Below are 21,785 nucleotides of genomic sequence, written 5' to 3' on the forward strand. Positions count from 1 at the left end.
TTTCAATGGTTTTTATGCATAGTAGCCATACTTAGTACGTGTGTTGTACTAACCCATATTTTCTCCCTTTTTCCCAAATATTTAGGTTCGGTCCGTTGAGGATTCAAGCTTACTTCTCAAGACACTTGGAGTTGCTTCCCCAAGTTGGTGAGTCCTCAAGTCCGAGGACAAGACCCTATGATCTAGCTTCTATGTTTAGTTATTTGCCTATGTTGAAAGACATTGTTGTACTTCCTATTTTCAAGACTTCTTATTGATGTAAGGGCTAAGTCCCATTTTCGATACTTCTATGTCTATATGGTGCATTGTGACAAAGTTAGATTCTATTTTTCATTTATGAAGTGAAGTTGAACTTCCAAAGTAAAAGCTTTAAAATTTCCATGATTATATTCTATGATATATGCTATGAAGAAAGCTAAGGGCTTGTATAAGACCTCTTCGAGGTTGAATACGCCGGTAACGACTAGGGGGTGCTCTTGGGTCGTTACATTTAGGGTTTTGGGTTTTGGGTTAAGGGTTCGGGTTTAGGGATTAGAGTTAAGGATTTAGGGTATAGGGTTTAACATTTAGGATTTAGGGTTTAGGGTTTAGAGTTGATGATTCAGGGTTTAGGATTTAGGGTATAGGGTGTAGGGTTTAGGGTTTAGGGTTTAGTGTTTAGGGTTTAGGGTTTAGGGTTTAGGGTTTAGGTTTTAGGGTTTCAAATTTTGGGTTTAGTTGTTTAGGGCTTAGTGGTTATGGGTTTGGGTTTAAGGTTTAGGGTTTAGGGTTAAGGTTTAGGGTTTAGGGTTTAGGGTTAGGGTGTAGTGTTTAAGCTTTAGGGTTTTTGGTTAAGGGGTTTAGGTTTTAAAATTTAGTGTATAGAGTTTAAGGTTTAGCATCTAGGCTTTAGGGTTTATGGGTTTAGGGTTTAGTGGTTAGGGTTTAGGGTTTACAGTGTAGGGTTTAGGGTTTAGGGTTTAGGGATTAGTGTTTAGAGTTTGGGATTTAGGGTTTAGATTTTGGGATTTAAGGTTTAGGGTATATGATTTAAGGTTTAGGGTTTAGGATTTAGGATTTAGGATTTAGGGTTTAGGGTTAGGGTTCAGTGTTTTGGGTTTATTATTTAGGGTTTAGGGTTTAGGGTTTAGGAGTTAGAGTTTATGGTTTAGGGTTTAGGGTTTAGGGTTTAGGGCTTAGGGATTTTAATTTAGTATTTACGATTTAGGGTTTGCAGTTTAGGTTTAGGTTGTACGGTTTAGGGTTTAGGGTTAGGGTTTAGGGTTTAGGGTTTAGGGATTGGGGTTTAGGGTTTAGGGATTGGGGTTTAGGGTTTAGGATTTAGGGTATATATTTTAAGGTTTTTGGTTGAAGGTTTCTGTTTTAGGGTTTAAGGTTTAGGTTTAGGGTTTAAGGTTTAGGGATTAGGGATTAGGGTTTAGGGTTTAGGGTTTAGGGTTTTGGGTGTACGTTTTAGGGTTATAGATTTTGGATTTAGGGGTTAGGGTTTAGGGTTTAGGTTTAGGGTTTAGGGTTTAAGGTTAGGGTGTAGGGTTTATAGTTTAGGGTTTAGGGTTTAGGGTTTTGGGTTTAGGTTGAAGGGTTATAGGTTTTGGGTTTAGGGGTTACCAGTTAGGGTTTAGGGGTTTTTTTTTTTTTTTCACTTTAACGACCCTTGGGGGGGTCAGGGCTTAGCAACACCCCAGGCCTTAGCGTAGCTTAAAATCAAGAATTACAAACAGGGGGACCTAAACCTTACCTCCGGTCCTATGGTGGTTCTAAGTCGACCTACCTACTAAGGTTAGTCGACTCCTCCCCATACTAGAAAAGGTAATCCTATAACTAAGCACCTAAGGAGAGGACTCCTCTCTATACAAAGTTACTAGGAAAGCATAAATAAGGGTGCCTCTCCCCTTACAACGCAAGACAAAAGAAACCTATTCAAAAAAACTATATCTAAACAAAACATAGTCCTGTTGAAAAGGCAGCTGTCCGACAATAAACTCAAGGGGTTTTTTTAATTCTTTTCAGCTTCTTTCTTATAAAACTTTGAACTCCCATCTTCTCTAGTATATAACTTCCTCTTGCTATATTTGGTAACTGCGTGTAGGTATAATAATGTTGTATAGTATCGTGTCTGTTGCTCTATTTGGACAGGAAATCTGCAGTGCTGTTTGCCTCTCTATACGTATGAACACACTGGAAAGATTCACATTGGTTACCAAGAATTTGGAGTTCCTGTACATACCTTTGAATCCTCCAAGGTGGAGTATAAATTTGCAGCAACCATTTTGTTAATAGTTCTGAGTCTACTTCTAGAATAACGTTGTTGTATCCATGCTGAATGCACCAATTTAGACCATAGCTGGCAGCTTGTATCTCTACTTGATTATTGGTTCCTTCGCCAAGAGGTATCGCAAAAGCATAAATGATATCCCCATGCTCATCTCTCAAAATACCCCCCCTCCAATCTTCCCCGAATTGTGCAAGGCACTACCATCTGTATTACGTTTATATCTATTGGGAGGGGGTGTTTTCCAAAGAATTGAAGTGACTTTAACAGCATGTTTGCAGCTTACAATTGTGTCCACCAGTTCTGTCCACTGCAGGGGCCACTGGACGTATGGGAAAATAGAATTGAGCAGCTGGAGAATGTCTTTGATGATCATGTACTTGACTCTTGTGATGCTTGATTTTTGCCCCCTATACTTTGCTGAACACCTATTCTTCCATAAGTTCCAACAAATCACTATGGGCAGTGTCTGAATAAGAGCCTTATGAGCTTCATTTTTTTCCTTGCTACCACCCAAACTCAATAAGTAGTTGCTCAGTGAGGCCTGCTGGAAATTAATTCCCATAGTACCTGTAAAGAATTTCCAGATATGAGCTGCAAAATGCCCTTGAATGAAGATGTGATCTACTTCATCCCAACCTTGTTGAATGCAGCAGGAGCATTTTACAGGCTCCACCCCAAAGGTTGCTAATTTCTCATTGGTTGGCAATTTATTTCTTATTGCTCTCCAAAGGAGAAAGCACATCTTGAAAGGAATATTTTTGTGACAAATTTGAGAATTGATCACTTCAGCATTCTTCCTATATCTGCAGATTTCCCAGGCCGAAGCACAAGAGAACTTTCCAGATTCATTAGGTTTCCAAACTGCAGTGTCTTTAACTCCATATTGGTATTGGAAATTAGTGTTCAAAATGGGATGAATGAGCAGTGGTGGGACCTATTGTCTCTGCTTTCTTTCGTTCCATTTTCCGTTGACGAGAAAATGAGCAATAGTGTCATTGTTAAGACTGGATATATGGGTGGTAAACTTAGCCAAGGCACCTCCCCCTAGCCAGTCATCCCACCAAAAAGAGCAGCTTCCGGAGTTGATTTTCCAATTGATATGTTCTTCCACTTTGTTCTTGTTCTTCATCATATAATTCCACACCAAAGATTGACTTGTATCCCCCTTCTTTGCAACTGGATTGGCTCTCTGACAGTATTTGGATTTAACGAAGTGACCCCAAAGAGAAGATTTAGATCTGAAAGTCCACCATTGTTTGTACTGTAGAGAGGTACAAATGTCTGTAAGTCTTCTGATCCCCACACCTCCTTCTGGCCGAGGTAAACTCATTGTTTCAAGAGAGGCCCAATGGTATTTCCTTTTGCCCTGATCCCTTCCCCAGAAAAAATCTGATATAATAGATTCTATATACTTGATAGTAGTATTGGGAAGGGAAATAGCAGCCATTGTATGAATAGGTATGGACTGTAGAGCATGCTTGATCAAGGTGATTTTGCCTCCAAAGCTGAGTATCCTTGCCTGCCACCCACAAATCTTCTTAGAGACTTTCTCTACCAGCTGGGAGTAGAAAATGATCCTTTGTCTACCAATATATAGGGGGCAACCTAAATATATAATTGGACTGTCTTTCTGAGAGAAACCTGTGACCTCCTGAATGATGGTGATGATGTCTTGAGGAGTGTTAGTTGGTACCATAAAGTGACTCTTTTCTTTGTTAATAAGCTGATCAGATGTATGCGCATACTCCTCCAATGTGTCCATGATGAGTTTCATAGACTGTCTATCAGTGGAAGTAAAAACAATCACATCATCAGCAAAACTCAAGTGGTTAATCTGGGGGCCTTTGGACTCCATGCTAAAACCTTTATAAATTTGATTCTGTTGCAAAAGGTTAAGCATTCTTGAGAGTACCTCCGCACCTAAAATAAATAGGGCCGGAGATAGGGGATCACCTTGCTTAAGGCCTCTAGTTGAGTGAAAGAAACCATATCTATGGCCATTAATAATGATTGAATACCAATTGTTGCTCATGATTCTCCAAATTAAGTCAATGAAAAATTCCCCAAAGCCGAATCTTCTCAACACCAAAGAAGTAAATGACCAAGACACTCTATCATATGCCTTGGTCATATCTAGTTTGATAACAACATTATCCCCCTCTTTGGGCCTCTTAATTCCATGAGTGATTTCTTGAGCCAGCATGATGTTTTCTGTTATGCTTCTCCCCCTTATAAATCCTGATTGATTTTCTGAAATTAGTAAGGGGAGAATGTTTGCCAATCTCATACTCAAAAGTTTGGAAATGATCTTGTTGGAGAAATTGTTGAGACTAATAGGTCTAAGATCCGTGAATCTATTAGGTTGCTCAGTTTTGGGAAGTAAAACTAAGCAAGCATGGGACATAAACTTAGGCATGATATGTCCACAAAAGAAAGACTGCACTACTGCCAACAGGTCTTCTTTAATGATGTTCCAGCATGCTTGGTAAAACTTGCCCCCTATACCATCTGGCCCAGGTGCTGAGTTTGGATTCATGGCAAACACCACCTGTTTTAGTTCCTCCAAGGTAGGCATTTCCTGCAGCATATGATTCTGTTCTGGAGTGACTAAAGTAGGCAAGTGTTGAAGGCTTCTTTCATCTATTATGCAGTTCTGGCCAGTAAACAATTTCTGAAAATATTCACAACCTGCCTGCGCAATCTGATCATCACCTTGTATCCACACATTATCATCAGTACAAATTTTATGCAAAAATAATCTTCTTCTTCTTCCCCTCATCAAAGCATGGAAGTATTTAGTGTTGGCATCCCCTTCCTTAAACCATTGGAGCTGAGTCTTTTGTTTAAGAATAGATTCCTCCAGCTTCAAAAATCTAATGTAGTTGGCATTCATGAGATGTAACTGCTGTCTACGATCCTCTGTGTTATTTGTCAGGAGTTCTTCCTCTGATTTCCTAATTGTCTCCTCATATTCCTTGACTTTAGCATATATATCCCCATACTCTTTCTTTGACCAATTGGTAAGGGTAGAAGTTAACCTCTTCAATTTCTGATGCAATTGCCACATAGGGTTACTAGTGACTTCCCTATCCCAGCAATCCTGAACAGTCTTCATGAAGCTGTCATTGTCTACCCAACAGTGTAAAAATTTGAAATACTTGGTGTGACTTTCCTTTTTCCTAACCATTTCCATCAACAATGGGCTAGGATCAGAACCCACAGAAGGGAGATGTTCAATAGTAGTTTGAGGCATAACCTCAAGCCATTTATCATTAACCATGGACCTGTCCAACCTCTTCCATACTCTAGCCTGTGTAGCCCTTTGATTACACCAAGTGAAAGGAGGCCCTGTGTAACCAAGATCAACCAAGCCACATGCTTCAATCACACTAATAAACTCAAAGCTCTTGTTCATGTTGTAAGGCATTCCCCCTAATTTCTCCTCTATAGACGTGATAACATTAAAATCTCCAATGGTACACCAAGGGATATCCATGTTAGCATATAGAAGTAAACTGTCCCACAGAGGCCTCCTTAAATGATCTTTACATTTAGCATAGATGTAGGACATCAAGAACCTTTCAGTAAGATCAGCATGTTTGAAGTCTCCAGTGATATGTTGTTCACAATTCTCATGAATACTGCCAGTGATTTCATTAGACCAAAAAAGCCAGATTTTTCCATTAGGATTACTGACTGCATGGTCCATTTGAAGTTGGATTCTCACAATGTTAAGTTGAGAAGTGTCTGCAAAGGGTTCAAGAATAGCTATCATAGATAGTTGATGCAATTTCTTGAGTGTTTGAATTCTCTCTAAGGAACCTTGGGTGTTGATACTCCTAGCATTCCAACACATGGTCTTAATCATTAAAAACCTTTAGATTTGGACCTTGTAATGGGCCTGCTTGGAGCAACAGAAGGATTGTTGGTGGCCTGATGCTTGGTTTGTCTGTGCTGTTTCCTACCTCTTGGAGATAGACCATGCTGTTCTGTAAGTTCCTGGACCTCTTCTGGGCATTCATCATGAAAGGTGGAGCCAAATGCTTCAATTAGATGGTTACTAAGTTCGTCATCCTCTTCATCATACTCCTCAATGGACTGGTTGTCAGGATCCAATTCATCTTCAGAATTCAATGCCCCATAATCATCTTGAATTTATCTGTCTTTTTTGGCTTTGTTTGCAACCTGTTCCTCTATCTGTTTTCCTTTGTCTGTTAGCTCAGGTTCCTGCTCAAAGTTCTTTTGTAGCCTATTTTTTATAGCTTCTCTTTTCTTTTTGCTCAACCTTCCTCTAGATTTATTATTAGATTTCTGCTGCCCTGTATCAGTTATCATATCATTCTCTTTCTGAACTTCTTGTTGACTTGCCTTGTGTTGATTTGAATTAGGGGTAGCAAGGGCTCTAGAGTCATTCCTATGGTCATTATCCAGAACCTCATGCAGAACATGAGTCAATTCCCTCCCCCCTTTGGACACCCTTTCCTGCAGGTTAGTGTGTATCTCCTGTACCCTCCCTTCCATGCCTCCAATAGCTTCCTCAACAACAATAGCAACATCATTATTAAGTGGTGCAGGGGATGGGAGCACAAAGTCAATACCTGTTTCTTCAGTCACCTCTCTATTTTGAATGTTGCCTGAATTTCCTGGAGCATGTTTACTGCCTTTTAATTCATTCAAAGCCTCAGTAGTTTGTTTTTCCTGCTTTTTTGGTGAAGCAGGCTAATTAAATTTTCCTGATCCTTCACAAACTTGTTTTGTTTGACTGATTTACTGGCAGTAATTTGTACTCCTTCAGTTTCTTGATTATTGCTTTGATCCTGTGAATCCAGATTAATATACGTATTATGATTGATAATAGTATCTTTACTTGACTTACCTTGCTGCTGCTGTCGTATGTTGGTCGGTGTCTTGTCCTGAGGTGAGGTTGATTTGTCCTCAATGTTGTGATTGATCTTGATGTGTTAGATTGTCCTGGTTGTTGTTGTTGGTTTGTGTCCCTAGTAATGTGACATGTTTCCCTGTTGTTCTGGTTGTCTTTCTCTTTTCTATTGTCTTTCCCTTGCTCAGGTTTGGTTTTGTTTTTCTTCTCATTCTCAGCTTCTTTCTTTTTCTTGTGCTCCTCATCTCTTTTTTTGATGTTGCAATCATACTCGTGATGCCCTTGGTGCCTGCAGTACATGCAGTACTCTGGAACACCTTCATATTGCACTTGTTGCCATCTTCCTATGTTATAGTCATCTTCATCAATGTCTATCCAAACATGTGGGGGTCTAGCCTTGGTGAGATCGATTTGGACCTTTACCCTTGCCACATTTCCTCTAGTCTTTTGAGCAGTTGGAGAATCAAGATATAACACTTTCCCAATTGGCTTCAAAAGAATAGAGACAAACTCTTTTTTGTAACAATGCCAAGGGAGCTCGGGTAAGGCTACCCAAACTGGTACTATGGGAGTTTCCTGCTCAGGTGTGAAGGTAGGAGTCCACGTTTGGATTCTCATGAGTTGTCCCTCAATAGTCATCTTTTGTTTAGTCCACACAGTTATATAATCCAGGTCATTATCAAGGTCAATATAGACATGCCTTGAATTAAAATGGGATATTTTCACACCACCAGAAAGTTGAGTTTGAAGGATGAAATTTTTCCTTATTAACTCAATTTTGGGCATAGTAGTGCTAAATTTTCCAATGAAGGTAAACTTGCAATCAGTAATAAGAGTTTGATCGAAATCATCCCTTTTGAATATCACAGCTGGTAGTCCCTGTCTGGTAGTAAATTCATGCTTCAAGATTTAAGGAATCCATTTTCTGATTTTGGTTTTGTTTGAGTTTAGCTGCAAAGGTCTAAATCACTGTAAAAGGAGCAGGTTCAGGGATTTGCTCTTTCTTGGAAATGTTTTGGTGGGTCTGAGGACTTTGGGGGTTATTGACATTATGTCCATTAGTATTTTGACCCCCGGAATTGTTCCTATTGGGAGGGTAAGTTTGTTTCTCGAAGTTGTTGGAGATTTTAGGGAACTTAGGATTACTATTATTGCCCTGCCCTTTGTCCTGTTTTCCATGCTCCTGATGGTCCTTAGAATTGTGAACTGTGCCCTGCATTCTCTGTTTCTCCATATTTCTGATTTGCTCATTTGCATGAATTTGCAAATGAGCATTATTCTTAGCATTAGCAACTTGACTAGTGTTGGGTTCAGTGGAATTACCTGATGGTATTACTTGCCATTGTTGCTGGTGATCAGTCCCTTGATGTTGTGCATCATTGTCCTTTTGCTGTCTTTCCTTGTTCTGTTGAATTAAGTCAGGGGTGGGCATATTCTGATCGCCCTGGATTCCAAATGAAAATTTGGATGACTTATCCCCTTTTGAAATATCTTGTTGTGACATGGAAGTATGATTGCCCTGTTCTGCATTTTTGCTTGGTACTTGTTGATCCCTGATTTTGTTCTTCCCATTCAATCTTCCTTGGCTTTGATTGGAATCTTTAATCCTTGAATTGTTGTTTATCATCAGTGTAGACATGTTTCTCCCCTCCAAACCTTCATCTAAGCCTGTATCAATTCGAGACAATTCATTAATGTATTCAGAACTTACCTAAACTCCGGCAGCCCCACCGAAATTCGTCTCCATCGCGGTTCGCCGGTCCAAATTGCTTGAAATTGCTGGAAGATGTTCCTCTAGGTGAGGGGAAGAATCCCCAGTGAACAAATCCTCCTTATCCGGTTTGGAATCCGCTCGAACTTGAGTGCGCAGTAATGGCGCCTCATTGGCGATTTTCAAAAAATCTCCAGATATAGATCTCTCAATTGGCATGTTAGAATTAGCTGAGATTTGAACTGGAACTAGATCTTGTATAGAGGTATCCATATCCACTTCCACATTTGCTCGAGTCATCTTCGTTTGTTCATGGGAATTAATTTCGCGAGTTTCGTCTAGTTCACTCTCCGAACTCGCCACACATATCGCCTCATCTTTTCACAGATTCGAAGAGTTGTAGGTTGAATTAGACGGAGATTCTTGGTGGGTTTTGTAGCTGGTGTCATGGTGCTTTTTTTCCATTAAGTCCGGTGGCCTTAGGAGCCCGTCCGGCGGCTGTGTGGCCATTCCGGCAGAACTGGCCAGCAAATCGTCCAGTTGAGAGAAAGGGCGCTAGGGAGAATTTTTAGAGAGTGAAAAAATTAGTGAAATGAGAAGGCGATGGTGTTTAGGGTTTAGGTTTTAGAGTTTAGGGTTTAGGTTTATTGTGTAGGGTTTATAGATTAGGGTTTAGGGTTTAATGTTAGGGTTTAGGGTTTTGGGTTGAGGTTGAAGGGTTATAGGTTTTGGAATTTTGGGTTTAGGGTTTCGGGTTTAGGGTTTAGGGTTTAAGCTTTAGGATTTATGGTATAGGATGTAGGGCTTAGGGTTTAGGTTATATGCTTTAGGATTTATGGTTTAGGATGTAGGGTTTTAGGTTTTAGGGTTTAGGGTTTAGGGTTCAGGGTTTATAGGTTAAGGTTTAGGGTCTAGTGTCTAGGGTATTAGGTTTAGGGTTTAGGGTTTAGGGTTTAGGATCTAAGGTTTATGGTTTAGGGTTTAAGATTTAGGATTTAGGGTTTAGGGTTTGTGTTTTTTTTTTGTTGTTTTTTTTTTTTTTTATTTTAATGACCCTTGAAGAGGTCAGGGGCTTAGCAACACCCCCAGGCCTTAGCATAAATAAACCAGAAAATTACAAGGAGGGGGGCTTAAACCTAACCTCCAAACCTATGGTGGTTCTGTAGTCGACCTACCTAGAAAGGTTAGTCAACTCATCCCCTTACAAAAAAGGTGAACCAAGAGACTAAGCACCTAAGAGAGGACTCCTCTCGATACAAAGAATCTAGGAAGCATAAATAAGGGAGACTCTCCCTTTACATCAAGAAGTAAATTCTATGCCTATTCAAGATTACTATACTTTTACCTTATAGCAAGGTTGAAACGATTGTTCTAAGCTCAAGGGGGCTCTTTGATTCTTTTGATTTTCCTTCTCCTGAAACTTGCCATTCCAAGCATATCTAGTTGATAGTAGGCCCTTGCTTCCCTTGGTAGTTGTTGATTGTTGCAATATATTTGAGGGCATGTGATTTTGTGACTTTGTTTTGATAATGAATCAGCCACATTATTGGCTTCTCTGAGGGTGTGTTTGCTCCTAAAGTTGTTGGTTTGGTTGATGAGCCTTTGGAGTTGTTGTAGCTGTGTATTAATGCTCCACGGAGGTTTAGCTTTAAGTGTGATCCAATCCACTAATAATTGCGAGTCCACTTCCAGAATGACATTCTTGTAGCCAAGGTGAATCAGCCAGGACATGCCAAATACGGCTGCTCTTAATTCAGCTAGGTTGTTCGAACCTTCTCCCAAGGGGGTAGCAAAAGCTAGAATCATTTCTCCGTCTTGGTTCCTTATGATGCCACCTGCTCCAATTCTGCCCGGGTTAATTAATGCACTGCCGTCTGTGTTGATTTTGACCCACTGATCTGGAGGCTTTATCCATTTAACACAAGTAACTTTGATGTTATGAATACATCTTTCCCCCAGCTGAAACAGTTCTCTCCATGTTGTCGGCCACTTGATTTGGTGGAATGTTGTTGTCATGAGTTTGTAGATGTCCTTATAGATGGCATATTTGACTCTACTGATATTAGAATGTTTCCCTCCGTATTTACTAGCACACCTGTTCTTCCATAGGTTCCAGCAAATGAATATTGGTGTTGCTTGTAATAATAGCTTGTGTGCTGCATTGTTATGTTTGGTCGACTACCATTGCATAATGAGTTGTGATATAGAGCTGTGATCTGTGTTAACTCCAGCAGCTGCAGCAAAACTTTTCCATACGCAGGTAGCAAAATGTCCATTATTGAAGATATGTTCTATGGTGTCCAGACCTGTCCTGTTACAACAACAAAAACAATTTGCTCGCTCAATGCCAAAGCTGATTAGTTTTTCATTAGTAGGTATTTTACCACGCAAAGTTCTCCATAAAAGAAAGGAAGCTTTAAAAGGAATACTCTTATGCCAACAGAAATTATTGAATGCAGTCTTCGTCCTCTTCTCCCTTATCTCGTTCCATGCAGATGAGCAGGTAAAGTTTCCATCACTGTTAAGCTTCCAGCAGGCCTGGTCTGGGATGTCGTGTTGGATATGAAGCTCGGTAGCTAAAATATTGGCGAGGTAGTTGTGAGGAGCTTGTTGAATGAGCATGTTCAAGTTCCACTGACCTTCCATCCAGAATTCTGCTACCTTGGTGTTGTTGAGCCTATTGCTGACAGTGGAGTACTGAGCAAGAGGTCCAATACCAAGCCAGTCGTCCCACCAGAAGGAGCAATTGCCTGAGTTGAGCTTCCATTGAATGTGTTCCTCTACTTTATGTTTACTATGCATGAGATGCTTCCAGGTCAAGGACTCTCCCGTGTCCTATTTCTTACTACTAGGATTTGATCTTTGGCAATATTTAGCTCTCAAAAAGTCTCCCCAAAGGGTCTGCTTGGATCTAAAACACCAGCATTGTTTGTATTGGAAAGCTATGCAAACATCTTTGAGATTCCTCATGCCAACACCTCCCTCTTCATAAGGAAAGCTTAAATTTTTCCAAGAAGCCCAATGGTATTTTCTTTTTTCATGATGCTTTGGATCTATTTTAGAACTATAACAGGGGTGGTCACTGCTGATAATAGGTGAATAGGTAGTGACTGTAATACATGCTTGATTAGTATTGTTCTGCCACCATAGCTTAAAAGTTTAGTTTGCCAGCCTATGATTCTGCATAAGACTTTGTTAATAAGGTCAGAAAAATAAATAATCCTAGGTCTACCAATAAACAAGGGGCAACCAAGATAAGTAAGAGGCCCCTCTTTCTGTCTGAAGCCAGTAGTTCTTCTGATTCTGTCTCTAGTGCTGTTGAAGGCATTAGGATGAAGCATGAAGTGGGTTTTGTCAATATTAATAAGCTGGCTTGAGGTCTCTTCATAAGTCTTCAAAGTTTGCATGATGAGTTTGAGAGTTTTCTGCCTTCCAGAGGTGAAGAGTATAATGTCATCAGCAAAGCTTAAATGGTTCACTTGCGGACCTCTTGGTTCCATAAAGAAACCATGGTACTGCTGATTGCTATGGAGTCTGTTCAAGGATCTGGATAGGACCTCTGCACCTAAAATAAATAGGGCAGGGGATAAGGGGTCCCCTTGTTTGAGACCTCTGGTGGAGTGAAGGAAGCCATGTCTTTTGCCATTGACAATAATAGAGTACCAGTTGTTAGCCATGATCCTCCAAACTATATCAATAAAGACCTCATCAAACCCCATTCTTCTCAAAACCAAGCATATATAGGACCATGAGACTCTATCGTATGCTTTAGCCATGTCCAATTTAATGATCACATTACTCCCAATATTAGGCTTCTTAATCTGGTGAAGAATCTCTTGGGCCAACATGATGTTTTCTGAGATGCTTCTCCCCTTGACAAAACCTGATTGGTTAAGAGAAACCGAGGTTGGTAGAATGGGGCCAAGTCTAGAGCTCATCAATTTAGATATAATCTTTCTAGTAAAGTTGCTTAAACTGATGGGTCTAAACTCAGTGATTTTATTAGGATTGTTTACCTTAGGTAGGAGAACAATGCAAGAATGGGAGAAGTATTTGGGAATCATTTGCCCACAAAAGAATGCTTGAATAACACCAAATAGATCATTCTTTATAATATGCCAACATTTTTGGAAGAAGTGCCCATTCATCCCATCAGGACCAGCTGCAGAATTATGGTTCATAGAGAAAACCACTTCCCTCAATTCTTCCATAGTAGGCATGATGATAAGGTTAGCATTTTGCTCCTGAGTGACCATCCTGGGGATACAATTGATAGCATTTTCATTTATAGCTTTGTCTTGTCCAGTGAAAAGTTTGTTGAAGTGATCACAGGCAGCTTCTGCAATGTTGTCATCTCCCAGTATCCACTCTCCTTCCTCACTGATAAGTTTGTGAATAAACAACCTTGTTCTCCTTCCTCTGATCAGAGAGTGAAAGTATTTTGTGTTAGCATCACCTTCCTTGAACCATTGTAATTGTGTTTTTTGTTTCAAAATGGAGTCTTCCATTTTTAGGAATTTAATATATTCTGCATTGAGTTTATGGAGAATTGTCCTGTTATTTTCTGTGTGATCTTGAATAAAACTCTCTTCAGCAATCTTGACCTTCTCCTCATACTCCTTGACTTTAAGAAAGATATCTCCAAATTCCCCTTTGGACCAAGAACTAAGAGTGGTGGACAACCTTTTCAATTTTTGATGAAATTTCCACATATTGTTGCCCTCTACAGTTCTATCCCAACATGTTTTCACTGTGTCTAGGAAATTAGATTGATCAGTCCAGCAATTGAGGAATTTAAAATACCTGATGTGATTTTCTTCTCTAGGACACAGTTCCATCAGTAATGGGCAGTGGTCTGATCCTACAGAAGATAGGTGAGTGATGGTAGTTTGAGGCATGATTTCCAACCAGCTATCATTAACCATGGCCCTGTCCAACCTTTTCCAGATTCTGTTCTGTATACCCCTTTTATTTGACCAAGTGAACTTCTAGCCACTGAAGCCTAAATCAATAAGTCCACAGGCTTCAATCACAGCAATAAAGTCTAAACTCTTCCTCATGTTATATGGTATCCCTCCCAGCTTTTCCTCAATAGAAGTAATGACATTGTAGTCACCTACTGAGCACCAAGGTTTGGTGGTTGCAGTAGAATGGTACATCACTCTATCCCATAGGGGCCTTCTGAGATGATCCTTGCACTTGGCATACACAAAGGTGGTGATGAATTGATTCTGAATTTCATTATGACCAATCTCACAAGTAATTTGTTGTTCATCTTCCTCAATTACTACACAATCAATGTCCTTATTCCAAAAGAGCCAAATTTTGCCATTTCGATTACTCACAGCATGTTCCATGGCCAATTGGTTTTTAAAACTTTGGATCTGAATAGTATCCGAGAATGGTTCTAAAATAGCAATGATGGAAAGTTGGTGCACCTTCATTAGCATCTTGATTCTTTCCATTACTCCTTGAGTGTTGATCCCCCTAACATTCCAAATAATTGTACTAATCATTGGGAAGATCTGGAGGAAAAGAGTCTAGTATTTGGTCTGCCAGCAGTGACAATGTTGATATCTTGCTTTTTGAATTGGAATCTATCATGGTACATTCCCCTGGGAGATAATCCTTGGGTATCAACCACATGTTGAATCTCTTCTTCCAGTCCTTTATCAGGTGAAGGACTAAACGCTTTTATCAATAGCTCACTGGTCTCATCATCCTCATCAGGATCATTAAGAGATTGATAATACCCATCTGGTTCATCTTCTGAATTATCAACAGCATATTCATCGATGACTGGACCTTTGTTTATTTGGCACTTTTCTGTTGATTTATCAGGAGGCACATTGAGAGGTGTGGTCATATATTGTGTCTTCAGAGGAGTAATATCCATTCCCATCTGTTCATTTACCATAATAAATTTCTTGCTCGTTTCCCCATCTGTTTGTTGCTCCCTCTATTCATTTTTATCCTGCTGTTGATTTTGTCTCTTTTTTTCAGCTTCTCTCCTTTTTTTGCTAGGTTTGTTCTTGCTTTTGGTGATCTGCTCCTGATTGCTGGTACTAGCCTTTGATCCCATATTTTTTGCCATAGCTCCCTTGCTTTGTGTAGTTGTATTTCCTGTCTCAATGTGGCTTTTGTTTTTGCTATTTTTGTTGGTGTTTTGCTTCTCCTTTTCTGATCTGTTCTGTTGTTGTACCTGCTGTTGATTTGGACTCTGTTGTTGACTAGTGGTAGCAGGGGTTCTAAGGTCATTCCTATGGTCAATGTGAAACCCCTCATGCATAACATGAGTCAAATTCCCCCCCTTGGACACCCCTTCCTGCAAGTTAGTTTGTTTCTCTTGACATCCCTCATCCATCCCTCCTTCCACTTCAACAACATTATCAAGATGAGAATTATTGGGGTCTGTGGGGGTTGGGAGCATTGAGTCAATACCTGTGCTTTTGTTGTTTGTTTTGTTTCGTACTTGCTGGACTTCAATTCTTTGGTTATGGTCTGCTTTAGACCTTCTTTGTAGTCTCTGGGTTGTTGCCTCTTCTTTACTATTGTGCTCCTGGATATCTTCATTGAGTTTCTCCTGCACGGTAAGATTAGTAAAATAGTTATGATTAGAGGTGTTACCTGTACCTGTTAGCTGAGTTGTGATTTGTGGTTGTTCTTTTGACATTTTGCTTTTTGGTGAGGTTGGTCTCCACATTGTCTTCTGCATTCTTTCCTCCTGCTGCTTATTGTTTTTTCTTCTTGGCACTTGCCATTCTCCTTCCGTTTGTTGCTCAGTTTGTTGTTGATTATTCTTTTCCTTAGAGTTTTGGTGTTGCTGCTCCTCTTGATCCTTTGTCTTCATTTGCTTGTGTTCATTTCTTTGTTGCCTTTGCTCTCCTTCCTGCAAGCTTTTCATTTCTGTTCCCAATTCTTTCCTTCGTTTGAAATCCTCATCCCTTATTTTGAAGTTACAATCATCTATTATGTGACCCTGATGTTTGCAGTAAGTACAGTAGGGTGGGATATTTTCATATTCGATAGGTTGCCATCTTCCAATGGTGAGGTCTTCATCATCCAATCCAATCCAAACATGTCTAGGTCTAGTCTTTGTAAGGTCCACTTGGACTTTAACCTTGGCCATGCTAGCCCTGGTTCTCTTGATGGAAGTTGTATCTAAGTATAGGACCTTGCTCACAGATTCAAGCAGGGGTGTGATGAACTCTTTTTTGAAGCAGTGCCAAGGCAATCCTGGTAGGAGAACCCATATAGGAACAATGGGTGTTTCCTCCTCAGGTCTAAAATTATGAGTCCAAGCTTGTATTCTCATAAGTTTGCCCTCAATAGTCATTCTTTGTTGTGTCCATACAGTGTTATAGTCCAATTCATTGTCCAAGACGATAAACACATGCCTAGCATTATAGTGGGCAATATTGACCCCCCCATTCAGCTGAGTTTGTAGGATGAAGCTTTTCCTTATGAGTTCTATTTTCGGCATGGTGGTACTGAATTTACCTATAAGGGTGTACTTACAATCCACAGCCAATTTGTTCATGAAGTCATCCATGTCGTAGATCACTGCAGGTTGGCCTTGCTTGGTAGTATGTCTGGGTGGAACCAGCTCTATGGAGGTAGCTTGTGTAACATGGATTTGTCTAAGTCTTGCAGCCAGTGTTTGTACCACAGTATAAGGGGCAGGTTCTGTACGCTGGTCCTGTTTGGTTTTCTGGTTCTCATTGGTATTGCTGGGGCCATTGGATTGGTTTGGAGGATTAATTTGCTGATATTTTTGGTTGTAAGTCGTGTGTCTATCAAAATTACTAGAAATTTTAGGAAACTCTCTATGATAATTATTGGGTTCAGAGTTCCCTCCATGATCAGATAAAGGAACTTGACCTTTGTTTTTCTCATTACTCTTATTTCGTTCAACCTGCTGTTGGGATTCCAAGTTCCCCCTACTCTATTCCAGATCATTCAGTATATCATTCTTTTGTCCCTTTGCACTAGCAGTCACATGATCATCCCTACTACTCAAGTTAACAACATTTCTATCCAAGTTAGGATGAGAAAACTTACCTGCTTGAGTTCCACCCTCACGCGGATTTTTTCTTGGTGAATTATTGTCTGCTGCTTGAAGTTCCTGCCTGTGATCATGATCAAATTTAGTATTGTAGTTAGTGTTCATACCTGGTCTTTGTTGTCCTCCATTGCTTGGGATTGTGTCCGATGGTTTGACTCCAAATGAGAATTGTGATGAGCTTTCCACTTCAATTACTTCCAGAGTTGTCGACTTTGTATTCCCATGCTGATCATTTTGGTTTTGACTTAGACTTGTGTCTCCTAACTTCGAATTCATAGCTAATTTATGTGTCTCCATTGATTGCAGGTCTTGTTTTTGACCATTGGGACCATCATGGTCTTGAAAAATGTCCCCTGATGATTTGCATCAGTTCTGCCATTGAGTTCTTCAACTTCAACTTGTTGTTGGTTGTAGATTTATCAAAACTTGCCTGAATTACATCTTGGTGGTGATCTTGGGGTATATTGATAGGTATGTTAGTAAGATGGACCTCTTCCTCCATCGAATAATTCCCAGTAGCATTGCCACCGTCACTGTTCATTTTTTCGGCTATTTGCTCATCGGAGTTCATGTTCCCGGTGACTGAGCCGTCCATTTTACTTGGAATTGCAATGAGGTGTACTTCTTCACCAGGTGAGAAATCCCCAGTGGTCAATTCGCCATGAACGTGAAGGTGGACGAATCTGAAGGCGGCGCGCAGGCGATTTTTCGGAACTTTTCCCAGAATTCATCTCCTCAGTTCTCTCAATTGGGGAGGTGGAATCACATGATTTTTTAGTATGTTGTAGCCTTTGAGGAGGAGAATCATCCCCACTAAACATCTTTCAATGAATCACCTCATTGCGATCTGTGGAACTAATTTTTTGAATCCCGTCCAACTCCCTTTCTGAAATCACGATATGCATCGCTTCATTGTTTCGCGAATTCGTGGAGTTGTAGGTCGAATTGGAAGACGATTCATGATGGGTTTTGTTCGTATGTTCACGGCGCCTCTGCTTACCTAGGTCCGCCGGCCTGAAGCGGCCCACCGGTGGCTCACGCGCCATTCCGGCTGGTGAACTAGCCGTTGGAGCTGTACCTACTGTGTAGAATTTTTGAGAGTTCCGCGTAGAGAGGGAAACAGAGAGAGAAAAAAATGGAGAAATGAGGAAGCGATGGGTTGGGTTTGTGTTTAGGGTTGATGATTTAGGGTTAGGGTTTAAGGTTTAGGGTCTAGTGTTTTGGATTTTGGGATTAGGGTTTACGTTTTAGGGTTTATGATTTAGGGCTTAGGATTTAGGGTTTAGGGCTAATGGTTTAGGATTTAGGGTTTATGCTTTAGGGTTTAAGGTTTTGGGTTTTGGGTTTAAGGTTACGCTTTACGGTTTATGGTTTATGGTTTTTTTTTTCTTCTTACGGTTTAGGGTGTAGTGTTTAGAGTTTAGGATTTAGGGTTTAGAGTTTGGGATTTAGTGTTTAGGGTTAAGGGTTAGCGGTCCAGGGTTTAGGATTTATAGGTTTAGCGTTTAGAGGTTAAGGTTTTGGGTTTTGGGTTTAGGGTTAGGGTTTAGGGTTTAACGTTAGGGTTTAGTGTTTAGGGTTTAGGGTGTAGGTTTTAGAGCTTAGTGTTTATAGTTTGGGAATTAGGGTTTAGAGTTTGGGATTTAGTGTTTAGGGTTAAGGGTTTATGGTTTAGGGTTTATTGGTTTGGGTTTAGGATTTAGGGTTTAAGCTTTAGGATTTATGGTATAGGATGTAGTGTTTAGGGTTTAGGGTTTATGCTGTGGGATTTATGGTTTTAGGATGTAAGGTTTAGGGTTTATGGGTTATGATTTAGGTTTTAGGGTTTTAGGTTTTAGGGTTTAGAGTTTAGGGTGTAGTGTTTAGGGTTTAGGATTTAGGGTTTAAGCTTTAGGATTTATGGTATAGGATGTAGTGTTTAGGGTTTAGGGTTTATGCTGTGGGATTTATGGTTTAGGATGTAAGGTTTAGGGTTTATGGGTTATGATTTAGGTTTTAGGGTTTTAGGTTTAGGGTTTAGAGTTTAGGGTGTAGTGTTTAGGGTTTAGGATTTAGGGTTTATTGGTTTAGGGTTTTGTGGTTAGGGTTTAGGGTTTACGGTGTAGGGTCTAGGGTTTAGGGTTTAGGTTTTAGTGTTTAGAGTTTGGGATTTAGGGTTTAGAGTTTGGGATTTAGGGTTTACTGTTTGGGATTTAGGGTTTAGGGTTAAAGGTTTAGGGTTTGTGATTTAAAGTTTAGGGTGTAGGATTTAGGATTTAGGGTTCAGGGCTAGGGTTTAGGGTTTTGGGTTTATTGTTTAGGGTTTATGGTTTCAGGTTTGCTGGTTAGGGTTCATGGTTTAGGGATTTGACTTTAGGATTTAGGGTTTAGGGTTTAGTAGTTAGGGTTTATGGTTTGCGGTTTAGGTTTAGTGTTTAGGGTTTGGTTTAGGTTGTATGATTTAGTGTTTGGGGTTTAGGGTTAGGGTTAGGGTTTATGATTTAAGGTTTAGGGTTAGGGTTTAGGGTTTAGGGTTAGGGTTTAGGGTTTAGGGTCAAGGGTTTATGGGTTAGAGTTTAGGGTTTAGGATTTAGGGTATAGATTTTAAAGGTTTTTGGTTTAAGGTTTCTGGTTTAGAGTTTAGGTTTTGGGTTTAGGTTTTGGGGTTTAGGGTTTAAGGATTAGGGCTTAGAGTTTAAGGATTAGGGTTTAGGGCTGTACGTTTTTGATTTAGGGGTTAGGGATTAGGGTTTAGGGTTTAGGGTTTAGGGTTTAGGTTTTAGGGTTATAGGTTTTGGGTTTAGGGGTTATGGGTTAAGGTTTAGGGTTTAGGTTTTAGGGTTTAGGGTTTAGGGTTATGGTGTAGGGTGTGTAGTTTAGGGTTTAGGATTTAGGGTTAGGGTTTAGGGTTTAGAGTATAGGATTTAGTCTTTAGGATTTAGGTTTTAGGGTTTAGAGTTTTGGGTTTAGTGTTTAAGGTTTAAGCTTTAGGATTTATGGTATAGGATGTAGGGTTTAGGGTTTAGGGTTTATGCTTTAGAATTTATGGTTTAGGATGTAGGGTTTAGGGTTTACGGGTTATGGTTTAGGATCTAGGGTTTTAGGTTTAGGGTTTAGAGATTAAGGTGTAGGGTTTTGGATTAAGGGTTTATCATTTAGGGTTTAAGATTTAGGATTTAGGGTTTAGGGTTAGTGTTTAGGGTTTGGGTTTAAGGTTTAGGGTCTAGTGTTTTGGATTTTGGGATTACGATTTACGGTTTACGGTTTAGGGTTTAGGATTTATTGTTTAAGTTTTATTGTTTAGGATTTAGGGTTTATGATATAGGGTTTATGGTTAGGGTTTAGGGTGTTGGGTTTAGGTCTTAAGGTTAGGCTTTAGGGTTTACGGTTTATGGTTTAGGGTTTTGGGTTTAAGGTTTAGGGTTTACGGTTTATGGTTTTTTAGTTTTGGGTTTTGGGTTTAGGGTTTAGGGTTTATGGTTTAGGGTTTTGGGTTTTGGGTTTTGCGTTTAGGGTTTAGGGGTTAGGATTTAGTGTTTAGGTTTAGTGGTTAGGGGTTAGGGTTTAGGGTGTCGGGTTAGCGTTTTAGATTTATGGTTTTGAGTGAAGGGTTTATGATTTAGTGTTTAGGATCAGGTTTAAGGGTTTAGGGTTTAGGGTTTTGAGTTTAGTGTTGAAGGTTTACGATTTAGGTTAGGGTTTAGGATTAATGGTTTTGGGCTAAAGTTTAGGGTTTAGGGATTAGATTTTAGGGTTTAGGGTGTAGGGTTTAGGATTAGGGCTTAAAGTTTAGAGTTAAGGATTTAGGGTTTAGGGTTTCTTTTTTTTTTTTTAAAATTCTAACAACCCTTGGGGGGGGGGGGGGGAGGCAACACCCCCAGGCCTTAGCATAAATAAAGCAGAAATACAAGAAGGAGGACATAGACCTAACCTTCGAACCTATGATGGTTCCGTAGTCGACTTACCTAAAGGTTAGTCAACTCATCACCTTACAAAAAGATAAACCAAGAAACTAAGCACCTAAGAGAGGACTCCTCTCAATACAAAGAAACTAGGAATCGTAAAAAAGGGAGACTCTCCCTTTACAATAACAAAACATAATAAACTAGACTTATTCAAAAGAGCTATAATTTTAAACCATAGCTAGGTTGAACAGGTTGGAGCCAAAATCAAGGGTCTCTTTGATCCTTTTAGTTTTCCTCCTCCTGAAACTTACCATTCCAAGCATATCTAGTTGGTAGTATGCTCTTGTTTCCTTTGGTAGTTGGTGAATATTGCAATATATTTTGGGACTTGTGATTTTGTGACTATATTTTGTTAATGAATTCGCCCCAAAATTGGCTTCTCTGAGAATATGTTTGCACCTGAAGTTGCTTGTCTGTCTGATGAGTTCTTGAATTTGTTGCAGCTGTGTGCTAATGCTCCATGGAGGTTTAACTTTAAGCATGATCCAATCCACAAGGAGTTGCAAGTCCACTTCTAGAATAACATTCATGTAGCCGAGTTGAAGTAGCTAGGTCATGCCAAATACTGTTGCTCCTATTTCCGCTTGGTTGTTAGTGCCTTCTCCTAAGGGGGTAGCAAAAGCTAGTATCATTTCACCATCTTGATCCCTTAGGATGCCTCCTGCTCAAATTCTGCCTGTGTTACTTAATGCACTGCCGTCCGTGTTGATTTTAACCCATTGATTTGGAGGCTTTATCCATCTAACAAGAGTAACTTTGGTGTCATGAATGCATCTTTCCCCCTGCTGGAGCAGCTCCATCCAGTTTGAATGCCATTTGATTTGAGGGAATGTTCTAGTCATGAGCTTGTAGTTGTCCTTGTAGATGGCATATTTGACTCTACTAATATTGGATTGTTTCCCTCCATATTT

General features: G+C 40.0%; 1 protein-coding gene across 1 annotated transcript; it reads right to left on the reverse strand.

Annotated features, from left to right (window-relative positions):
* Positions 1-14,824: 14,824 nt before the first annotated feature.
* Positions 14,825-17,206, reverse strand: LOC107059016 (uncharacterized). Its single transcript, XM_015305383.1, has 3 exons — positions 17,038-17,206; positions 16,927-16,994; positions 14,825-16,810 (listed from the first exon to the last, which is right to left on the reverse strand). Exons 1-3 carry the CDS (start codon positions 17,204-17,206, stop codon positions 14,825-14,827), a joined length of 2,223 nt encoding a protein of 740 aa, XP_015160869.1.
* Between the last annotated feature and the right edge of the window lie 4,579 nt (positions 17,207-21,785).

This window comes from Solanum tuberosum, unplaced genomic scaffold (assembly GCF_000226075.1).
Source record: "Solanum tuberosum cultivar DM 1-3 516 R44 unplaced genomic scaffold, SolTub_3.0 scf00753, whole genome shotgun sequence".
NCBI lineage: Eukaryota > Viridiplantae > Streptophyta > Magnoliopsida > Solanales > Solanaceae > Solanum > Solanum tuberosum.

Bases quoted from the DNA above. Each gene is read 5' to 3' on its own strand.
- LOC107059016 (XM_015305383.1), bottom strand. From the start codon at position 17,206: ATGAATTCGAAGTTAGGAGACACAAGTCTAAGTCAAAACCAAAATGAT. The intron at 16,995-17,037 runs GTATGAACACTA...TCATGATCACAG, and splicing joins TGGAGGACAACAAAGACCAG to GCAGGAACTTCAAGCAGCAG. The intron at 16,811-16,926 runs GTAAGTTTTCTC...GATCTGGAATAG, and splicing joins TGAGGGTGGAACTCAAGCAG to AGTAGGGGGAACTTGGAATC.